At 41.6% G+C, this 20,836-nt stretch overlaps 1 protein-coding gene across 14 annotated transcripts in view; it reads right to left on the reverse strand.

Moving 5' to 3' along the window:
* Nucleotides 1–16,909, reverse strand: part of caska (calcium/calmodulin-dependent serine protein kinase a) — a 161,734-nt gene extending 144,825 nt beyond the window's left edge. For 13 of the 14 annotated variants that reach the window (XM_006805981.3, XM_006805985.3, XM_006805977.3 and 10 more), the window contains exon 1: nt 16,055–16,909. In XM_006805981.3, coding sequence (XP_006806044.1) covers nt 16,055–16,113 — 59 coding nt within the window. In that variant the 5' untranslated portion in view covers nt 16,114–16,909. The remainder of the gene's footprint in view (nt 1–16,054) is intronic. The other variant, XM_006805984.3, reaches the window with a different exon arrangement.
* Nucleotides 16,910–20,836: the final 3,927 nt, after the last annotated feature.

The following is a 20,836-nucleotide window of genomic DNA, read 5'->3' on the forward strand; positions in this document are numbered from 1 at the left end:
TTTTTGGGGTTTTTGTTTCTTGTTTTAACTAAAACACAGCAGTCAGTTCCCTCTGTAAAGTTGCACTAAGCACAGCAAGAGCCAGTATTAGTGCTTAGCTTGGCCTGGGGGGTCTAAATGTAACCCGTTAAATAAATTGGGGGGGACAAAACAAAAAAAACATACATATGCATCCTTCACACAAACTCTGTGGACTAGAAAGAAGTATTAGAGCAAGAAGTTTCTTGGTTTGAACCCTGGCTGAGCAGCGTTTGCATGCTCACCCTGTCCCATGGTGCCAAGGTATGGCCCAATTATACTTTACACCACTGATTAGATTTATATTATAGCAATTGTATTGTTTCATAATCTTAATCTTATAGTTATAATGGCAGTATTCCTTAAAATCCATGATGATAACACTAGCTAACACTCCCTCTCTCATCTCAGCAGGTGATTTAAAGGCAGCTGCAACACTGCTGTCCTCGACCAGAGAACAAGCTGGTGTAATCATGCCTCACGCAGGCATCCTCCTCCCCACTCCTCCTCCCATCAATGACTCATTCTTCCAGAATTCACCTGATCTCAACTGAGTCTCTCATCACTCCCGCTCAACCAGCCCCAGCAGCAAACAACTAGGAGGTATAGTCAGAGGCTGGAAGAGAGGGCAAATATTTGAGAATGCGTGTGAATGAGAATACAGCCACATCTCTAGCAGTCCATTTCCTCTGTAATGGTAATGGTAAATGGCCTGTATTTGTATAGCGCTTTACTAGTCCCTAAGGAGTCCCCTAAGGACTAGTAAACCCCAAAGCGCTTTACACATCCAGTCATCCACACATTCACACACACATTTACTCTGGTGATGGCAAGCTACATTGTAGCCACAGCGACCCTGGGGCACACTGACAGAGGCGAGGCTGCCGGACACTGGCGCCACCAGGCCCTCTGACCACCACCAGTAGGCAACGGGTGAAGTGTCTTGCCCAAGGACACAATGACCGAGACTGTCCAAGCCGGGGCTCGAACCGGCAAACTTCCGATTACAAGACGAACGCCCAACTCTTGAGCCACGATCGCCCTGTAAGCACAAACACATCCATAATGGATGGACAAAATGAACAAATAAGCAGTGATTTAACACTACCGGCTCCTCACAATGAAGAGCACACTAGTCCTGGAGAAGGTGAACACGGTCACTGAGTGTTTGTCACATTCATGCTGCTGTGCATGTGCGCCTTTAGCTGACAGATTTAGATGAGAGATATTTTGGAGCAGATTTCCTCACCACACCCGCTCACAGGGCATACCCATCGTGCTCCAGATGGCAGGGCAGAGAAGGCCAAAAAAAATGACAGTGGTGCCGTTCTTTTCCACTTTTCCAAGGAGTTATATGAGCACTTGTATGGAAGGGATGAGTAATGACAGCTCCATTTAAGCTACTGACAGACAGAGAAAAAGGGAACAAATAAGAGCTGAGACACCACACAAGGGCAGCAGTGGGAGTGACACAAAAGAGTCAGAGAGCCCACGGTGCGTGGAGTGCTGATGTACGTGTGGTTCAGTACACATCACGTGGCTTTTAGGTAGGAAGAGAATAGAGCTTCCTGATAATCCATTTATCATCCTGAGTGGGACAGCCGAATCATGCCACCTACTACTCAAACTCGAGGCTGACCATGTTGAAAGGAGACAGACGAGACTGATGCAAATATGACACCAGAGTTTGGACTTTCCAGAGTAGTATTATTTTGTGGTTCAGCGATTTTTACATATAAAGCACAAAGACAGAAAACAGGAAACATGCTGCCAGTGCACATTTGTTGGCTTTTGAGGATTTACTGATTTTGAAGTGGCATTTTACCTGTGAGCAGAGACACTGAGCAGGAAGCCAGATAAAGGGGTAACTAAGGTGCTAATTGTGCACTGTGCTGTGAGATTGTGGCAGCTTGAAGTAAGACAATGTGGTTTTCCACCAGGCTCCCTTCAGCAAGTCTTGCTCTGTGCCTCTGATACCAAGTCCCCCTTGTAGTTACAATGGGGCTGGGACACTGAGCATGTGTCACCCATCTGTCAGACAATATGTCAACACAGCCATAACACCCCATGCTAAATGTGGCTGCAGCCCGTTAAGACCCTCCACATTGCTGCTCCTCCAAATATTAAAAGCCTCCTAACCTCCACATTATCACTTTACCTTCATCTCTTTCTCATCCATCTTGTTTCTTTTCATGAGTTTTCTTCCAATTTCTGTGGGTGCAGCCACATTCAGCAGCTGACTGCTAAACATCTTCCCAATATACAGCCAGCTGAATAAAACAGACACACGCTGAAATCTAAAGATGTAATATTCATTGCCTGTGCCTGACAACCACGTGTACCATAAACTGCATCTCATCTTCCACCATTATAAATATTTAAACTTAAATTTAAACTACACCACAGCCATGGGCTACAACAGGTCAACGGGTGCAGGGTGATGTCCAGTGGGAAAATTAGAGTGTTTATGAACGTGCGTATATAAAGGCGTTTCCAAGTATTGGAATTCAAGGTGATTCACGAAAGCCGTACTCAACAGCATGGCGAGGAGATAATCATTATAGATTTATACATAGTTTCTTTGATGGCCCCTTTTGTCAAATGATAAATAAAACAACCATTAGAAGAACAGAGAAATCAAAACAGAAACTTGTGTATTTATAAAAAGTTGTATTTGTTTTAATATGTGAAATCAAAGTGACACATGCCCTAATGAGCAGTATTATCCCTAATGCAGAATGACATTCAGCCATACATCCATAAAATCCTTGATACTATCAATTGTATTGACCCTTTCTGTTAAAAGCATAATGACATTTTGTAGAAGAAAACAATTTACCCTATAAAATGCACATTTTTGGGATGTGGTTGAACAGAACCTAGTCATAAACTTCCTCTATGAAGTAGAAATAGAACAAAAGTCCAAAGAGCAGGAGTTCTTGAATATTTATGTTCTTTGGTTTTAAGCAGTCTACTCTTCATATCTGGTTTAACACAATGTGAGGATCCACAATGTGGATGTGTGGTTGAATAGACCCCCAATTCTCCTCTGATCTGATATGGAAATATATGTGAGAGCAGGGTGGTTTTAAAGGTACCGTCTGACAAGCAGTTCTGGCAAAGTATCCTGCCTCCTTTTTGTCTGTGCATTTCAAGTCAACTTTCATCTTCAATGTTCATCTAATCAATATCCACCATTGTTTGGGTGGCAGGGTGGCAAGAGTGTGATCAGGGTTTCTCATTCTTCCAACCACACAAGGACTTCCTCTCTCAGGTGCCCGTTATTACCATTCAGACAAAAGCATGTTAAACACAGAAACAACTCAGACTAATTGAATGAAATAAATGGAGCTCATCTATTCTCATTTACACTGGGGCCACAATCAGAATGTATCAGACTCATCTGACTGCACATGCAGCCACAGAACACAAGCATGTGAACATGCTGCACATACAACACAAACACAGCTTGTAGCTATACAGGCGTGTGTGTGTGTGTGTGTGTGTGTGTGTGTGTGTGTGTGTGTGTGTGTAGTCAGGTATGAATCGGCTACAGTGTAAACAAATTAAATTGGCATTTAAGCCAGATGCTGGAACAACTGGATGCACTAAAGTAAACACAACCAGCTTCATGTGACACGGTCCATCACTAAATCAAATGTGAAAATCGGTTGATCTGAATGGTAAATGCTAATCTTTTAACTAACGGCTATGTAGATCTTAAGACACAAATTCATACTCATCCCCCAGGGCAGCAAAGCAAGGTAGCTCTGTGTGTGTTTGTCCAATTAACAGTTTTAATGGAGTAGTAACTTGTTAGAGCCTAGAAGTCTTTATAGGTTTGTAAAGAATTAAGTGTCAGACTAACAGACCCCAGGATCTGACTACACATAATAGTGGCAGACCTGCAATGAGCTAGCTTTACCAGGTGTTTTGAACGTTGAGTAATCTTCTGAATGAATTTCTAAACTTTTGCAGCAGTATTTGGTCTTCCATGTTTTTCCTGTGTGTACGTGAGCTTTTCCAAGGCCTGGTAGTGAGAGCAAATTCACTTTCTTTTCTTATTGTTGATTGGGGCTTTGTAGGTACACTAATCACCAACTTCTGGTGGAAGTGTTACATCCCACCTGTGAAGGTAAAAACTCTCCCAGTTTTTTTTGTTTGTTTGTTTTTTTAAACATTGACTATTCAAATGATTTAAAAAGAAATTCATGGCCACTCTCCTGCTTATTAAGGAAACACATTTAAATGATAAACTTGGTCTCAACCCTTGTCAAAATACTGAATTTATGCCAATATATGCTCGCCTGGGACATTCATCTTAAATGAAACTCAAACACATATAAAAGGTGGATCTGAGTTTGTCTGATCAACAGTGATCCAACAAAGACTGAATTATCAGTTGCCAAAGGTCATTCCTACACTAAGGTGCAGCCCTGTAATTCTTTGTTTACAATTCAGCCATTTAGCAACTGCTTTTTCTGTTTCACTTTACACAACAGATACATGAATCACCACTTCTATCCTGTTAAGTGTTGAGACACACAGTACATCTAAATGAATCAACACAGCACCAGCTCACTGAAGAAGAGAAATGCAAACGTTTTCCACCTCCACCTGACTTGGAAGTATAAATTTCTTCTTAATAGACCTGCCTCGCTAAATACAGGTTAATTAAATAAACCTGTATTTTGCACATAGCCATCAGAGAGACAGTGTGAAGAACAGAAGGATCTGAGAGACAGAAAGCCCATAAGGAACAAAGTGGGCTGATATTTAACCGTAAAGTTAATGAGTAATCCTTGTTTCTAGTCATGTAGCTCTATAGAAACACTTATAGAGCATTAGCTGAATACAGCAGGGGGGGGGGGACCGCATGTATAACAGCAGTATATCAGCAGGCTTTCATGTCCGTCTCCATCAACCACGGGCCTGCCACTAAGAAGAGAAAGCCTTAAGACAGGAAACAGTTTGACTTCTATCCATCTAACAGAAATTGCCGTGCACTTTACAAAGTTTTCAGCAGTTTGCTGCAACTGAGCCTGGCAAGCCTCAGGGATCCACCCTAGGTCCAGTTCTTTTTCAGTGCAAATTCATACGACCACTTATCTAAAGATGGTGTTCAATTCTGATATCACACCGAGTGTAAAATTACAGTATGTGTGCTAAAGGGCCAAATGCCCGCAGCCTTCTTAGTCTTTCAGCGTGTCTGTATTTTTGTTTAATGCTGATAAAACAGTTGGAAGTATATTAGTGGATGATACAAATAAAGAGGTTTAAACAAAAATCTTACTTTTTAATCTATCAGCAATACTGTCAAAGTTTTATTTAGCTCATCTACAATGTTTTTTTGAGTGGTTATTGATGTCAGCTACTCTCCAGAGTCTTTTGAGCCATGTTTGGACAAAGCTCTCCAGCTGTGTACTGCAGATAGAGTGTAGGTTTTGTTCTTCTCTACAAGTCCACTGTGAAATAAACAGACCACTCCAAGCAGACTCTGCAGTGAGCACGGACTGGCTTACTGAGGCTACAGAGCAACACAAGGTCTGCAGTCCTTCTCACAATTTGAGAGGCCAGAGTTGGAATCCATCAACAGAATAATGAACTGAGTGGAGAGGGAGTTGCTGATTATTACTCTGTTATTGTCATGATGTACACATATCATTCATCAATTTATTTAATAAAGCATCAATATGCCTTTGCACAAGAAGCCCCTGCCACAAATACACTTCAATTCCACAGGAAATTTTAGCATCTACTATTCTCTCTCCAATACAATCCAAAACTTTTGCACAATCATCTCTCCCAAGCTGCCCCCCCTACACTGTTCCCTTAAGTAATCCCCCTAATACTTGAACCTTGACAAACAGTTTGGTTAGTTTTGCTATAATCCTAACCAGAACCACGATATTTGAGCACATCACATGACTCTGAGCTCCTTTAATATGCATGCTAAGACACCATGAGGTACTTAAACACAGCAGTAGCACAGCTTTACATCATGACCAGCACAGCTCTACCTCTCAGCTCTCATTATATCACAGACACAGCACACATTCCAGGTTCTTGTGATTCTTGTTATGTCTCCCAGAAAGTAAACACATAATGCAGACCTGTTATTTGTGACCTCTGTTTGTAGCTGTCCTCAGCTTGTGCAATTTTTCTTTGTGTGGCAAAACACTACATCTTAGCCTGAATTATGCAACAGGTAAATTTTGTGTTTTTGTGTCATTTCTGAAAGAGATGAAAGTGAACACAGATGAAATCACTGCAAAGTCTCTCAACATCTGCAAACCATCTTTAGCACAGGAGGGTTCCCGCTTCGAGTGTGTAAGTCTAACCTCTCTCTTCCTACATTTTTTTTCCTCCTTCCTCCTCCACTGAACAAACAGGACCAACTGTCACTGAGAGCACATGTCAGACATTAAGCCCAGCAGTTTTTCTGATTTAGGCACAGCTCTCATTTGGCTGCTGCAAGAAACCAGTAAACACATTTTTGAGCCAGTAGCTTCTGATAGTCTGTGCTGGTTCAAAGAATGAACACCGTTTTCTGCTACTCCTACAAAAAGCAGCAGAAATGCCTTTTCCCTGTGTGTTTCAAGGTGGGTTTTATTTTCCTTCAGCTGTAACTCGGGTGACAGTGTGTGCTTTGGCATGCGGTATGGAAACTGGTTTAGACTTAGGAGGTCCCAACACTGACACGAGGGCAGAGAAAATAAACCCGAAACAAAAGAAAGGATGTGAAAGTAAAGCTCTGAAATATCACTTACTGCATCAGCAGCTTTTGGTAACTCCAAAGAATGTCATCACCTCTGTAAATGAACCTTTGTGTGTTATAACCTGCTGTCAAATCTAATTATACACACATGAAAGCTCTGTGGGAGGGTATTCGGACATGCGGGTCAGCTGAATGATATTGCATTAATAAAGCATTAATGAAGCCATTTTAGCCTTGTTAGCCAACAGAAACCTGCTGTGACTGCAAACTCCTGACTTGGAGGCACATGTGCTCACACATACAAAACAGTGCACATGTTACAGTGGGGCAAAAAAGTATTTAGTCAGCCACCGATTGTGCAAGTTCCCCCACTTAAAATGATGACAGAGGTCAGTAATTTGCACCAGAGGTACACTTCAACTGTGAGAGACAGAATGTGAAAAAAAAATCCATGAATTCACATGGTAGGATTTGTAAAGAATTTATTCGTAAATCAGGGTGGAAAATAAGTATTTGATCAATAACAAAAATACAACTCAATACTTTGTAACATAACCTTTGTTGGCAATAACAGAGGTCAAACGTTTACTATAGGTCTTTACCAGGTTTGCACACACAGTAGCTGGTATTTTGGCCCATTCCTCCATGCAGATCTTCTCAAGAGCAGCGATGTTTTGGGGCTGTCGCCGAGCAACACGGACTTTCAACTCCTGCCACAGATTTTCTATGGGGTTGAGGTCTGGAGACTGGCTAGGCCACTCCAGGACTTTCAAATGCTTCTTACGGAGCCACTCCTTTGTTGCCCGGGCGGTGTGTTTTGGATCATTGTCATGTTGGAAGACCCAGCCTCGTTTCATCTTCAAAGTTCTCACTGATGGACGGAGGTTTTGGCTCAAAATCTCACGATACTTGGCCCCATTCATTCTGTCCTTAACACGGATCAGTCGTCCTGTCCCCTTGGCAGAAAAACAGCCCCATAGCATGATGTTTCCACCCCCATGCTTCACAGTAGGTATGGTGTTCTTGGGATGCAACTCAGTATTCTTCTTCCTCCAAACACGACGAGTTGAGTTTATACCAAAAAGTTCTACTTTGGTTTCATCTGACCACATGACATTCTCCCAATCCTCTGCTGTATCATCCATGTGCTCTCTGGCAAACTTCAGACGGGCCTGGACATGCACTGGCTTCAGCAGCGGAACACGTCTGGCACTGCGGGATTTGATTCCCTGCCGTTGTAGTGTGTTACTGATGGTGACCTTTGTTACTTTGGTCCCAGCTCTCTGCAGGTCATTCACCAGGTCCCCCCGTGTGGTTCAGGGATCTTTGCTCACCGTTCTCATGATCATTTTGACCACACGGGATGAGATCTTGCGTGGAGCCCCAGATCGAGGGAGATTATCAGTGGTCTTGTATGTCTTCCATTTTCTGATGATTGCTCCCGCAGTTGATTTTTTCACACCAAGCTGCTTGCCTATTGTAGATTCACTCTTCCCAGTCTGGTGCAGGTCTACAATTCTTTTCCTGGTGTCCTTCGAAAGCTCTTTGGTCTTGGCCATGGCGGAGTTTGGAGTCTGACTGGTTGAGGCTGTGGACAGGTGTCTTTTATACAGATGATGAGGTCAAACAGGTGCCATTCATACAGGTAACGAGTGGGGGACAGAAAAGCTTCTTACAGAAGACGTTACAGGTCTGTGAGAGCCAGGGATTTTCCTTGTTTGAGGTGACCAAATACTTATTTTCCACCCTGATTTACGAATAAATTCTTTACAAATCCTACCATGTGAATTCATGGATTTTTTTTTCACATTCTGTCTCTCACAGTTGAAGTGTACCTCTGGTGCAAATTACTGACCTCTGTCATCATTTTAAGTGGGGGAACTTGCACAATCGGTGGCTGACTAAATACTTTTTTGCCCCACTGTAACTGGTGGGTACGTCTTATGTGACTGTGTGCACTGCCTGCCATGCTTCAGTGCCCATCATCTGGGACTCAGGGCAGGTATGAGGGACAAGACAGCTGGTTGAACACTGAGGGCCCTCTCTCAACTAAACATAAATCACTTTACAACAACTTCCTGCTAGTATAGCAGGGGTTTTGTTTGTTTTTTTTAATTACTGTTAAATATTCATTGAAAGTCAGATTATTATTATTATTATTATTATTATTATTATTTGTGAATTCTTCAAATCTGGTCATGAGGTTTATGCTCATGTCCAGAGAGAGAGCATGGAATATTATGTTGCTGATGCTAAAACGGTTTTACTGACATAAGAGTCTAAACATTTATTTTTTGCAAAGTGGCAAAATAAATAAAAAGCTATTCTATTCAATGCAACTATTTTCTGTGCAATATGTCTATGAGGTACAGGCGTCCCATCAAGCTAAAAACCAGTGACCAGTGTTTTCTACACTGTCTTTAATTGTGACTTAACTGTTTGTTTTTCTGTGGATACTCCTACCAGACTGGAGCTGATTAGGCCGGCATGCTTACCAAGAATATTAAACCCTTTCAATATGTAAAAACAATCATCATCACTCCAAAAGTCAAACAATTTGCTACCAGCAATTTCCTATGGAGTTCTAGGCCAATACTGCTCAATGCTTTAAATTGTATCATTATTTTCAAATAGGATACAGAATTGGATTATATCATTTATACTGATACTGGTACGTGCATCATTTCTTAGTAAAGGTTTATGCAAGTACCTCTGTGCCTCAAACTTGTTTTCAAAGTTCTTTTGCGAGAGAGATAACGTTGCCCATCAATGAATAAGAGCTCTAACTTGATAGTTTATTGGCTTGTGGAAGCATGTTAAAAATTGCTGTTTTCAGCATCAGACTACAACCAGAAGTTGACATTTTCACCCCTCAGAAAATGGGGGTTGCTTGTTTGCTTTGTGGGACTTTTAGATTTTATTGCATTCGTTTGGGGTCAACAATCACCCATTATAAAATACCACAAAATAACTGTCCAAACAAGACAGCAGCAAATGAACAACTTCTGTGTTCTGCCAGGTAAAATTATTTTTAAATCACTGGAGGCTGGTAGATTAAGGTCTACTTCCTCTTTGTGAGAAAAAGCTGGCTGACTGCAGTAAGAACAGTTCATTTTTCCCCACGGGAGGTAAAAGTGTCTGTTATGTGAATGGTTATTGACTTGGTGGCTCCGACTATACTTCTTTCAAACCAGCATGTTTTGGCACTTAAACAGGCTCTTCAACGCGTTCTTTTACGAGTGTGAACACACCGTATGAATATACAACCCCAAGTCCAATAAATGGACAGCGTTTAAAATGTAAATAAAAACAGAACTGCAAATCTCAAAACCCTTATGTTATTCACAATAGAACACAGAAAACATATCAAATTCAATATTTACTATTACATGATAAATATTAGTTTGCTTTGAATCTAATGACAGCAACATCTCAAAAGTTGGGACAGGAGTAACAAAAGACTGGAACCGAGGCAAAGTGTAAAACTGTTCCCAACTTTGAGACATGTTGCTGCCATCAATTTCAAATTGTACATTATCAGTTCAAACATTTGATGTTTTCTATATTACATTTTTCAAAATGTAAATTAAAAACAGAACGCACAATGTCCCAGGTTTTTTGGTATTGGGGTTATAGTGATACACCCTAAGACAGCTGATCCTTCCAGAATGAAGAAAAGACACAAACTAGGGAATATGGAAAGCAAGAAAAGGAGTTTACCTTAGAAATGTGTGCAAAATCTAGGCACTTACTGCACTGAAAATGATCATCCTCCTTCTTGAATACCAGTGTCTGTGATGATAAACACATGTCTTTCTACTAAGGAAATTATCCAATGTTTTGAAGCCAAGCAAATGAAATAACTGTTGACAGCAAGTTTAAATTCCCATTTTAGACCATTTCCAGGCAGAATATGCTACCATGAGAGATCGCTGTCACTTGTAAAGTGAGCCAGGAGCCAAGAGCTATATAAACATTTGAGATCTGGATCTCAAACATTGGATTCTCAATCCAAATTTCAAGCCACGGCAGAGGGATGAGCCTGTATGAATGTTTTAGTCCTAAAAGCAACTGCTAAGGAAAGTGAAATACTCCTGCAATCTGACAACAGTGAAAGGGACCACATAAAAACAGGCCTCTCTTTCTTGTCATCTCAAGAACATGACTGATTGCTCTATTAGTAAAAAGGTCAGATGACACGTTTTTTTTTCTTCCCACTATGCAAACATCTGGAAATCAAGAAGTACAAAGAGGTCCCTAGAAAACAGCTTCATTTATGTTGCATAAAGTACTGCTATGCATACATGACACCCCAGTAATGTGAAAAAACATCTGTATTTAACCTAAAATGAACCTGTGACTCCATCCATGCATGTCAGACTGAGTGTTTAGTAGAGAATAGGTTCTATCTACCCTAAAAAAGCCTTTTATTTTATTTTTTTTAGAAACACTAGCCTGGAATGCAACACTGAAATATGCAAGATCCATTTATATTTTCAGAGTGGGGCAACAGATAAGAATCTATCCAATCCACTTTAAAGTGGGCAGCTATTGGTGGTACTTGGTGTCCTAAGATTCAGGTCATTAGGCTGAGGCATTTCAAATATTCATCAAATGTTGTTCACCCTCATCAGTGTTTCCTTTACTCTCAAACAGAGGAATACCACTTGAAGAAATTCTACATTTCAGTGTGAAAGCCAAACCTGTGACCACAAACTAGGCATTGTGTGACTTCAAGAAACCTTGTTCTTGTGAGGGTGGTTTCAACAAGATAGCAAATGTAGTTTTATTTACATAGGGCTGCACATGTAGAGCTGCTAGGATCTGCTAAGGGTGTTTTCCCCAGCTTGATGAAGACCGATAAATGTTTTAGTGGTTCAGAGCAAGATCTCTGTTAAATCATCTATGTTTAATTGTGCATGCGGGAACCAGCCTTTCAGCAGATATTTCCCTCCAAAACCCGACAGAGAGGCAAAGATCACATAATACAAGCTGCCTGCATATACACACAAACAGTGCAGCAGGCATAGGCCCCGGAGACAACACTGTGAATGTATTCCCACAAGGCCATGGTCCCAATTCAGTCACAACCATTACTGTTGACACATTATTTAAAAATTGTCAAAATGACCTTTTTTGGTAATTTGATGTTATTCTCTACCTTTTGTTGTCTCCCAATTAAAATGGATTTATGGAAAAGGTGCTAAAGAACAGTCACAGCAAACACCCTGTGGGGGAAGCAACTGTGGCATCACCCATTTCTCTCTGGACTATGCAACTTAAATCCTCAACAAAGACAACTTCTAATTAAAGCCAACTAAAAGAATTAAATGCTAGAGTTTCACCTGCGAAAGCTTGGCCGTAAACTCCTTGGATTGCCTGCACTGCACAGCAGCTCAGTTTTTGTCAAGTTATTCTATTAATATGCTTCAAACACAGGTCTTAATGTCTCACTCAATAACTTAAACTCAATAAAGTGACACATAGCAAATAGCTGTTGTGTTGGGAAGCATGTCAACAGTAATACAAGCAATTTTTTTTTTTTACTTTGGGGGAATAATCTTTGAACTGTGAACCCAAGTGCCATTAATTCCCATTATTAGAAGGATGCGTTTTGAAATGCAATTTTTCTGACAATGTAAACAAAGCAGCATTTGACCTACTGACTCATAGCCCATGGGCCTTGCAGTGCCATGACTGTGTTCGTTTCTTTGTCATACCCTTCTGGCCAATTCATTGATCCACACTAATACTGCCCACCGGTCATTCTCAACATTAGCTAGCAGAAGCTAGCCACAATTGTAACCACTCCTACTCCTGTAGGGAATGGGTCTGTCCTGATCTAGGTCAGCATTGCACATGCTTAATTAACACGGGTAATGTGCGGGAAAAAAATCCACAAAACACAGCCTCTAAAATATGTAATTAAGTAATCTGGTTAGTTGGAGGAAAGTGCAGAGGTACCAGACCTCCTTGTTATTACCATAATTCCTTCCACATGAAGCAGAAAAGGTCTCCAGTAAAACAGTGAACTAGCAGGTATTTCATTCCCTGTGGGTTACAGAGCAGTGGCACTTCACTCCATGAGGTGAATGGCACACATGCACAGGAGATGGAGTCAGGCCTTAGGGCTAAAACTCCCTGTCACCTCTTTTTAAAAAAAGGACACATAAGACCACATGACTGCAAGAGCTGACAACAGGCACCAAACACACACACACTTTAACACACACCTCCTTGGGCTGAGAGTTATAATGACATTCAGGCTTTGTACAGCACCCCCGAGTGTCCTCCTAGGCTATGAGGTATGCAAATGGAGGGTAATTTGTTTTATTCACAGTGGAGTGGATCGGCTCCACGGTGATGTATGTTCTAGAACAATATCCACTGTTGAATCCACAGCAAGGCCAAATATTCAGGACAGGAAGCCCATTGATCCATTCAGCTGGGTAATATTAGCTCCTGTTTCGGGCTTCATTAACAGAGGAGATGTCAGAGCACACACACCCTATGGTTCGCTGCATAAACTCTCAATGGCCTGTGACTGTGGCATCGGTGCTGTTAATACAGCGCAGACCACACCGTGCAGCTACAGCATGACATCATAGGCTGGATGCATTGAAATTAGCATGTTTCTGTTGTCATCAAGCATTAACTGCAGTACAGTTTAGAGCTGCAAGGATTTAAAAAAACAAAACAATGGTAAACAGCCGCTTCTTTGGAGTCCACTGCTTTATGCACACTGCTGTGTTATGCCCCCTGCCATGAGAAACACAGGCACACACGGACAACTTCTTCCAAGGATGAACTCGAAAAGAGCATGGCCCGAAGGCACAGGATGTCTCTTAATGTGTGACTCAAACTAATGGACTGCCTCCGTCTACTGTGCCCCTGCCCTCGCCTGCTCCCTCACTCATCCCATCTCCAACGCAGCCTCTCTTTTCTCATCTTCCAACCCAAATTTCCTCTGCTCCTCTTCGTCTTCCAGCCCCAAACATCTCTATTTGCTCCCTCCTTTGCCCCATCCTTTTGTTTTTACGCCTCAGGATGCAGTAGCACAGAAGGCGGGATCAATGTGACAGCAACAAGACAGATGTACACACAATGCACTCACGCACGCGTGGGTGACAGGCTTTTGTCCGAGGTCAGCATGCTTAAGAAAAAAAATAAAATGAAATACAAGCGTGGTACAAAATTTTCTTCAAGCAATGCACGTTTTCCAGACCATCCCTAAACCTAACAAAGCACATGATCTGGGACACACAGTGTTATCTGAGCACAATTCAGAATAGCCTATTTTTAGGCCTGAATCCACCAGTATGTGGGTCTAACCCTGCCGAAAACACACACACACATGAGCATCCAGGGTGTCAGGCTTTTTAAAAGTCATGCCTTTGCTGACTGCGGTGTCGTCATCTGGTTGGGTTTTCCTCCGGTCAAGCCCGTCTCTTTAAGGATGACAAGCCGCAATTGGTGCTTCAGTGGAGACTTAAAAAGAAACTGTGGCTGCAGCAGCCCTCCACACGGAGAACAGCAGGTCGGCTGATAAAAGGGCCGCTCTCTCTCCTCATGCAAACTGTAAATCACAGACTGTCCGAAACACTAAGGAAGGGCTGCGCTTTGCAAAACTGGGGGCGAGTGTGTCTATGTGCGGCTGACTCAAAGCCGCTTGTCTCAGATCCTGGCTCAAGATTTTTAATGATTGTAATTTTTACATGAGGACAGGAGGATTATATTCTTTTTTTGGGAGGGGTGGGGGGTAGTGAGTGAGAGAGAAAGAAATTGCTTGTGACTGTATGGGGATAAAGAGAACACACACAGTGTTTTCAGGCTTGCCTAAACATGTAGTGCATGCGCTGCAGGTCTTATCACCCCGTCACACAGCCAACCATCTCTGTGACACAGCAGAAGTCCCATAACCAGTCAGCCCTGCCATGACTGACTGACTACGTCTGCCTGGGCCTGCCAAGCAACTGATTCACACGGAGCTTCTGTTTGTGCGCCCAATGAAGTGCTTCATTCAGCACCAGACGTTTGGATGACACACTCAGTTATTCAAAGCAGAAACAGTTTTTCCCCTCAGATTCCCACTACTCAACAAAACAAAGCAGCCGCTTCTCTTCTCTTACCATCCTCAGTTCCTTTATGAAGTGCTGCAATGACAAGTTGGGAAGCCCCAGGCATGCTTTCAAGTGCTGCAGCCATTAAGACAAGCGAAACTGAAAGACCATGAAGGTTAAGGACTACAGAATCCAGATTGTTAGATTGGAGGAGGAAAAGAAAGAACCGGACCATCTATTTGGTGGGTAGAGCTGGTTATTAGTAATTTCAACAGCAGCATGGAAACATTCACAGCCACACCTGCCTTCACACGCTGATACCATCAATACATTCTGCTTGGTTTGCAACAGATTATAATTACAGGGATAACGGTTAATGATATACCCAGCTTTGTTACAGCCAAACAGGATTACACAAAAGTAATTACACCAAACTTTGTGAAATTCCAGCCACATTTAACAACGAAAATATTATCTTGAGAGTTTAAAGTGGTCTTATTGCTCATTTATACTGCGACTGTAACAGTCCGAGAAGATGCAACAAAAGCCTCGCAGTTTTTATTAATATAGTGTGAGCATAACGGCTCTTAAATATTGCATCCCATTCCTCAGAAGGGTAATTAGAAATACAGCTTCTCTGTGCAAAAACATTCCCAAAATGCATGCACTGCTATCATCTTACCCGTGCAGGGAATGTTACTCCCAAGTAGTCTGGATTAGACCTTCGGTCACTAACGCTCGCCAGATGTGCGGAGAGCATGACTCATGGATGGTGTGTGCCCTGCCCTTTAATCTCTGCAGCAAGTTGACAAGTGCCACCAAGTCAAAGCACAGCCGCGTAGCCAAGTAGTGCGTGTATGGGCAACTGTAACACACAACGGCTCTTTAGCTTCATCTGGGAATAAGGGCGATAAAACTTGGTGTTATGAGCTCGTGCCATCATAAAGAAACAATTACATCTCCCGTGATAAGTTGATTCGGGGGAGGCTTGCGCCTCTGTAGAACGATATAGTGCGACATAGGGCGCAAAAGTAGGATTAGGGTCTGTTTACGTTCACTTCTGATGACCAAGGACTCGCCATTAGTTCCTACACAAATATTGCCACGCTTGTTGTGGGCGCGCGCGGGGACGCTTCAGGCTGCGCGTGCAGGAGCGCGTGTGCCAGATCTTCAGGAACATCAGAGGGGGGCAATCGGAAAGCCAACGAGAAAAACGGCAAAATGACAACAACAAAAAAAGCAGCAGAGCAACACTTACTTGCCGATGACCTCGCAGAGCTCGTACACATCTTCAAAGAGAATGTCGTCGTCCGCCATAGTCCGACCCCGGTTGGGGAAAAATTATCCACCCCCCACCCCCCCACCAAAAGAAAAAGAAATGCGTCCCAAACCTCAATTTATGTTCCTAAAAGGAGTGCTACGGGCAGACGACAGTGTCAGGAATAACTGACAAAACGCCGCTCGTGTCGCCAGCAGCAGGGTAAGTCGGGAAAGAGTTGCAAAGAAAGGTTTCCAAATCCCAGTTGTTGCCTCCTTCGTCGACCCCCCTGTACCCGCTTCCCCCCAAAAAATAAAAATCCCCCGCTGCGAGTGAACCGGCACAGGGAAGAGCTGCGTATTCCAGGGCTCTGCCCCGCCTTTCCCGGTATCGTGTCCCCCCCGTTTCAAAAAGAAAACCTCACAGGGTTGTCAAACAACATAGTAAACTACTTCACCAGCGTGACAATCTCCGTAACGACGCAGACATGGTCACCGTTTTCAGTGTTGTGCTGACAGAGGGCGAAACGAGCCGGTAAGGCAGTGTTGTGCATCAGGTTCGGGTTACAGCGCTGAACCAGGTGGGTTACGGTTATCTTCACATCCCAAACAGCTGCGGGTTTACTCTTCAGTGTTTTCGGGGGTGTGCGCGCGCATATACACAGAGTCCTCTTGTAGTGTAACGGACGACCTGGTTCAAGTCCTTGGCGTACAAAACCACGCGCGTCGCACTCCTCGTCTTTTACCTCGGCTTGACAAGACTTTGCAGCCTCTGTTTTACCTTTTATTTCTTCCCACTATCGCCCGTTTGGCCCGGACACTCAGCTCTACAGAGCTTCCAGAAAACCAAGCTCCTCCTACATGGGGGTTATGAAACTGCTCCCTTATCCTCCATCTTGGCGCCAAGCCTTTCCTCACGGTTCCCCTGTCAGGTTAATAGGCTTTGAGCCAATATGGCGGACCGGTGGCGCCGTAAAGATTTCTCTAAACCCGCAGTTTCCTCTGGACTTTTTCAATGGAGTTCCCACCCGGAAGCGAGTAGTATGAATGAAGAATGTTCGCAAATGTTAGGAAGTGTAGTATTTAAGTTGAGTATTCAAGAAGTCACGCCTGACTTTTTTCTTTAATGATTAAAGGTACATAAAGCTTAAAAAATTACGTCAAAGAATAATCAGCAACTATTTTTGAAACAAATTTTCATCTAAAAAAAAAAATCTAACTTTTTTCCCTTGTTGTCCAGGCTGAGCCTGTTTTGCCTAATTTTTTTACATAATTAATGAATAGATCTATACAAAACAAGACCCTGAAGTTACAATGGGCTCTAGGTATGAACATACCACATATTTGACGAATTATCCTCTTAGAGCACACTGGTCGCCACTGTCAAATTAATCATGAAACTTTGTTTTTAAAAAAATGCAACTCCTGGATCCAGCCTCTTTAGTTTGCAGATTGTAAGTGAATATTTAGATTTTTGAATTGTTGCCTGGACAAAAAAGAAATTGTCCTGGGAACATGTGACAAAGCTTTTGTGCCAATTTGAATCGTACAAGTAATCACTTATTGGAGACTCACCAAGTTAAATAGCTTTGAATTCTCACCCTATTGAGTATCTTTAAAATACGGTGGTCTAAATGCAAACCCATTTGTCCTGAGACATTTATCTAACCTTGCTGCTCAGCAGTGGTCAGAGGTATGGCTACCACAGACTGGGACTGCTTTCAAATAGGTTTGCTTAAACGGTTTTTAACTGAATGCAGTGACCCAAGTCTCACTGTGGCAGCCATGATAGTATTTACAGAAATCACTGATCAAAATCTAATGAGACCAGGGGTTCCATTATATTTACCTTTATTTTTTACTAGTTTATGGACAATCGATACAGAAAGTCTAATGACAGACACATTTATTTTTGGAGAAATTCTTTATTGAGTTCAGTTGATTCTTTTGAGCATTATTGCACTGACAGATTATGGAAGGTGGACAAACAGAGTGTGGCTGGCCCTCCTGCGTTGAAAAGAAAACCTTAATCAGAACTGCTCACCACAATTATTTGGCTTGTTAAACTTCAGTTAGCATTTCATAGTTTATTAAAAAAAAAACTATGCTACAATAGATGATAGCAGTGCTCACCTTTTCCTGGTTTTCCCCTCAGCAGGATGTGGAGTAAAAGAAGTTCAATCACTTGCTTAAGAGCCCCTGGGGCAAACCAAAGTAACAGGTTAGAGGAGTTTAAACAAAACATTTCTAATATCCAACTGATTAAATGTGTTATTTAATTATTCACAGCGATCTGTATATATGCGAAAATTCATTCTTTCTATTGTAGTTTGGTTTGGTGTTGGTTTATGTATATATTTAGATTTTCATTTGGCTTCGTTAGCCTTCAGACTTGGGTCATTCCAGATACTCACATGAGGCAGATAGAGTATCAAAAGAAGCCAGCTGCTTCTTATCACGTTGGTGTGTGTTGTTTTGAATTCCTGCTCTGCTAATAAAGGTCTTGTCTTGTCTTTGTGAATTTTCCTTCACATGTCATCATGTCTATGTGTGATTTCACAGGGGCGCAAAATGATATGAAAATGATGTAATGTAACCTGATGACACAGAATTGTATTTTTTATTATTGTGTGTGGAATTATTTACTTATGTTTTTACATAAAAATAAAGGAACATAAAGAAAATGCTTTCTGAGGTAATTATTCAGTAATAAAGTTACCCATTTTGTAAAAAGATCAACAAAAGAATTTATTAAAAATAAAATAAAATAAACTTGTTTTGTAAAAATCCACAAGCCACATTCCACTGATTTCATGTAAACCTCATTATTTTTCTTATCACTTCTGGGTTGGTCAGTCCATCTATCTATTTACTGTTTTTATTTTGCTTTGTTTTTTAAAAGTTTCGAATCATACCCTGCGGCCCAATCACAGATCTATAAACTGTGAGTAATTCCCTTATTAGGCAAAGTCTGCATAAATGCACTTCTCTGTCATTATTATTATTATCATTATGGCCTGATAGCAGGACAGTCATAACCCCTCATAGCGGGAATCCACTTTAAAGTCTCAATATATGAGTTTGGCCAACCCTCATAGCCAATGGTCTATTAAGTGTCTGTCATTTTAATGAATGCATCCACATATTTAAATAGTCATTATCTTAAAAGCTTAAGTAACAGTCTGCAATCTTCAACAATGTTAAATTTACCATTATGCAGGCCGTGTTCTTCTACATGGCCTGCATAAGCAAATGATAAGAGTTAGTAATCAAAAGAACTGACTACTTGGTCTACCAGCCAAGCAAAAAAAACTAAAAACAAATCAAACACTAGCTTGTTTGCCGGCTGCACATCACTAATGGTCTCACTTCAGTCCCTTTTATAAAAACACCTAGTTCAACCACTAGTGTTAACATCCACAATGACAGTAGATCTGTTTTGTAAAACTGAAACGCATAGATGCTTATCTCGTGATTGCTATAACAGGGGGTAACGTTATTACTAAAATGCTAATGGTGACGCAAGGATACATTTCATGAGTACACATTTCCAGCTGCTTCATTTCTATATGGAGAGAAGCTGTTGCAATTTATAGTGAAAACATCTGCCCCTTTCACTGTGTCACAACATTATACTGTAACAACAGAAAGACTGAAACTTCATATAGTAACAACCTCTAAACACAGTTTCAAGCACTGATACATGGTGTAAATTATAATTTGACACACTTTAAATAAAATATCAGTTTGCCCTTTTATCCTCTGTCATGGCAGTTCTCATAATCTTAAACGGCTTTTTAATCAGCTACCACCAAAATACAGCCTGAAACTGAGCTAGTGTAGACATGTAGGCACAACATACAGACAAGCGCTGTCTATTCATATTTCATAGGGCTCTGGTGGGATAAATACATTGCCAGCCGATTGCCTAATTAATGCTGTGTGAATAATTAAGCAGAGTTAGTAAACCCAAGATGATGAGCTTGTTCTTTTATTTATGGTTTTTCAACAAAAAGGACTGAATGTAATTAAATGAGCCCCAGAGCAATTACTGTAGGTATTGTTTTATTCCCTTGGTGCATGGTTGCTTAGGTTGCACTAAGATCTTCTGTGTGGGTCTTGACAAAAAATAAATAAAATAAAAATAATTTTTTTCAAAAAGTGCCCTTACTGATCACGCAAGACTGTGTGTGCAGGCAAGGAAGTCAGGATGTTGCGAGGTGATGAGCAGGAGGCAATTTGGCTTAGGAATAAGAGAAATCAGGACATCAGAGGAAATCTTATCTCTAACCAACACACCCTTCTAGACTCGGCTGGTGGGGCAGCAGTGTATGTGTGTGTGCGCGGGTTTTTTTGTGTGTGTTTACCTGATGCTCTTCAGACTCTTTCACCAGTCTAAAAAAAGAAAGAATTACACCTGAAGCTGATGTATTATAGATGTCTTCTCTGCTGAATGACGGTGTAGTATTTCTGTCATGGCACTGAGTCTGTGACCCAGTGTTTTTGGTTTATTTAATATTGCATGTTCCAGGTTCTGTTTTTTTGAGTTGTTTTTCTGCTTTGTGTTATATTTGTAGTCTCTGCTCTTAGTTTTGTCATCTGGCCTTCAGGTTCTGTTTCCATGCGTCCCCTGTGTTCCATGTTCCATGTTTTGTCAGCCTCGTCTTCATGTTTGTTTAACTCTTGTCTACAAGTTCGGTGTTCCCTTTCTGTCTCCCCAGTCAGTCTTGTTCCCATGTCCTACCTCTGCCTGCCATACAGCGTTACATGACAATTACTGTAC

The sequence above is a fragment of the Neolamprologus brichardi genome, chromosome 16 (assembly GCF_056152115.1).
Source record: "Neolamprologus brichardi isolate AB-2024 chromosome 16, ASM5615211v1, whole genome shotgun sequence".
Lineage (NCBI taxonomy): Eukaryota > Metazoa > Chordata > Actinopteri > Cichliformes > Cichlidae > Neolamprologus > Neolamprologus brichardi.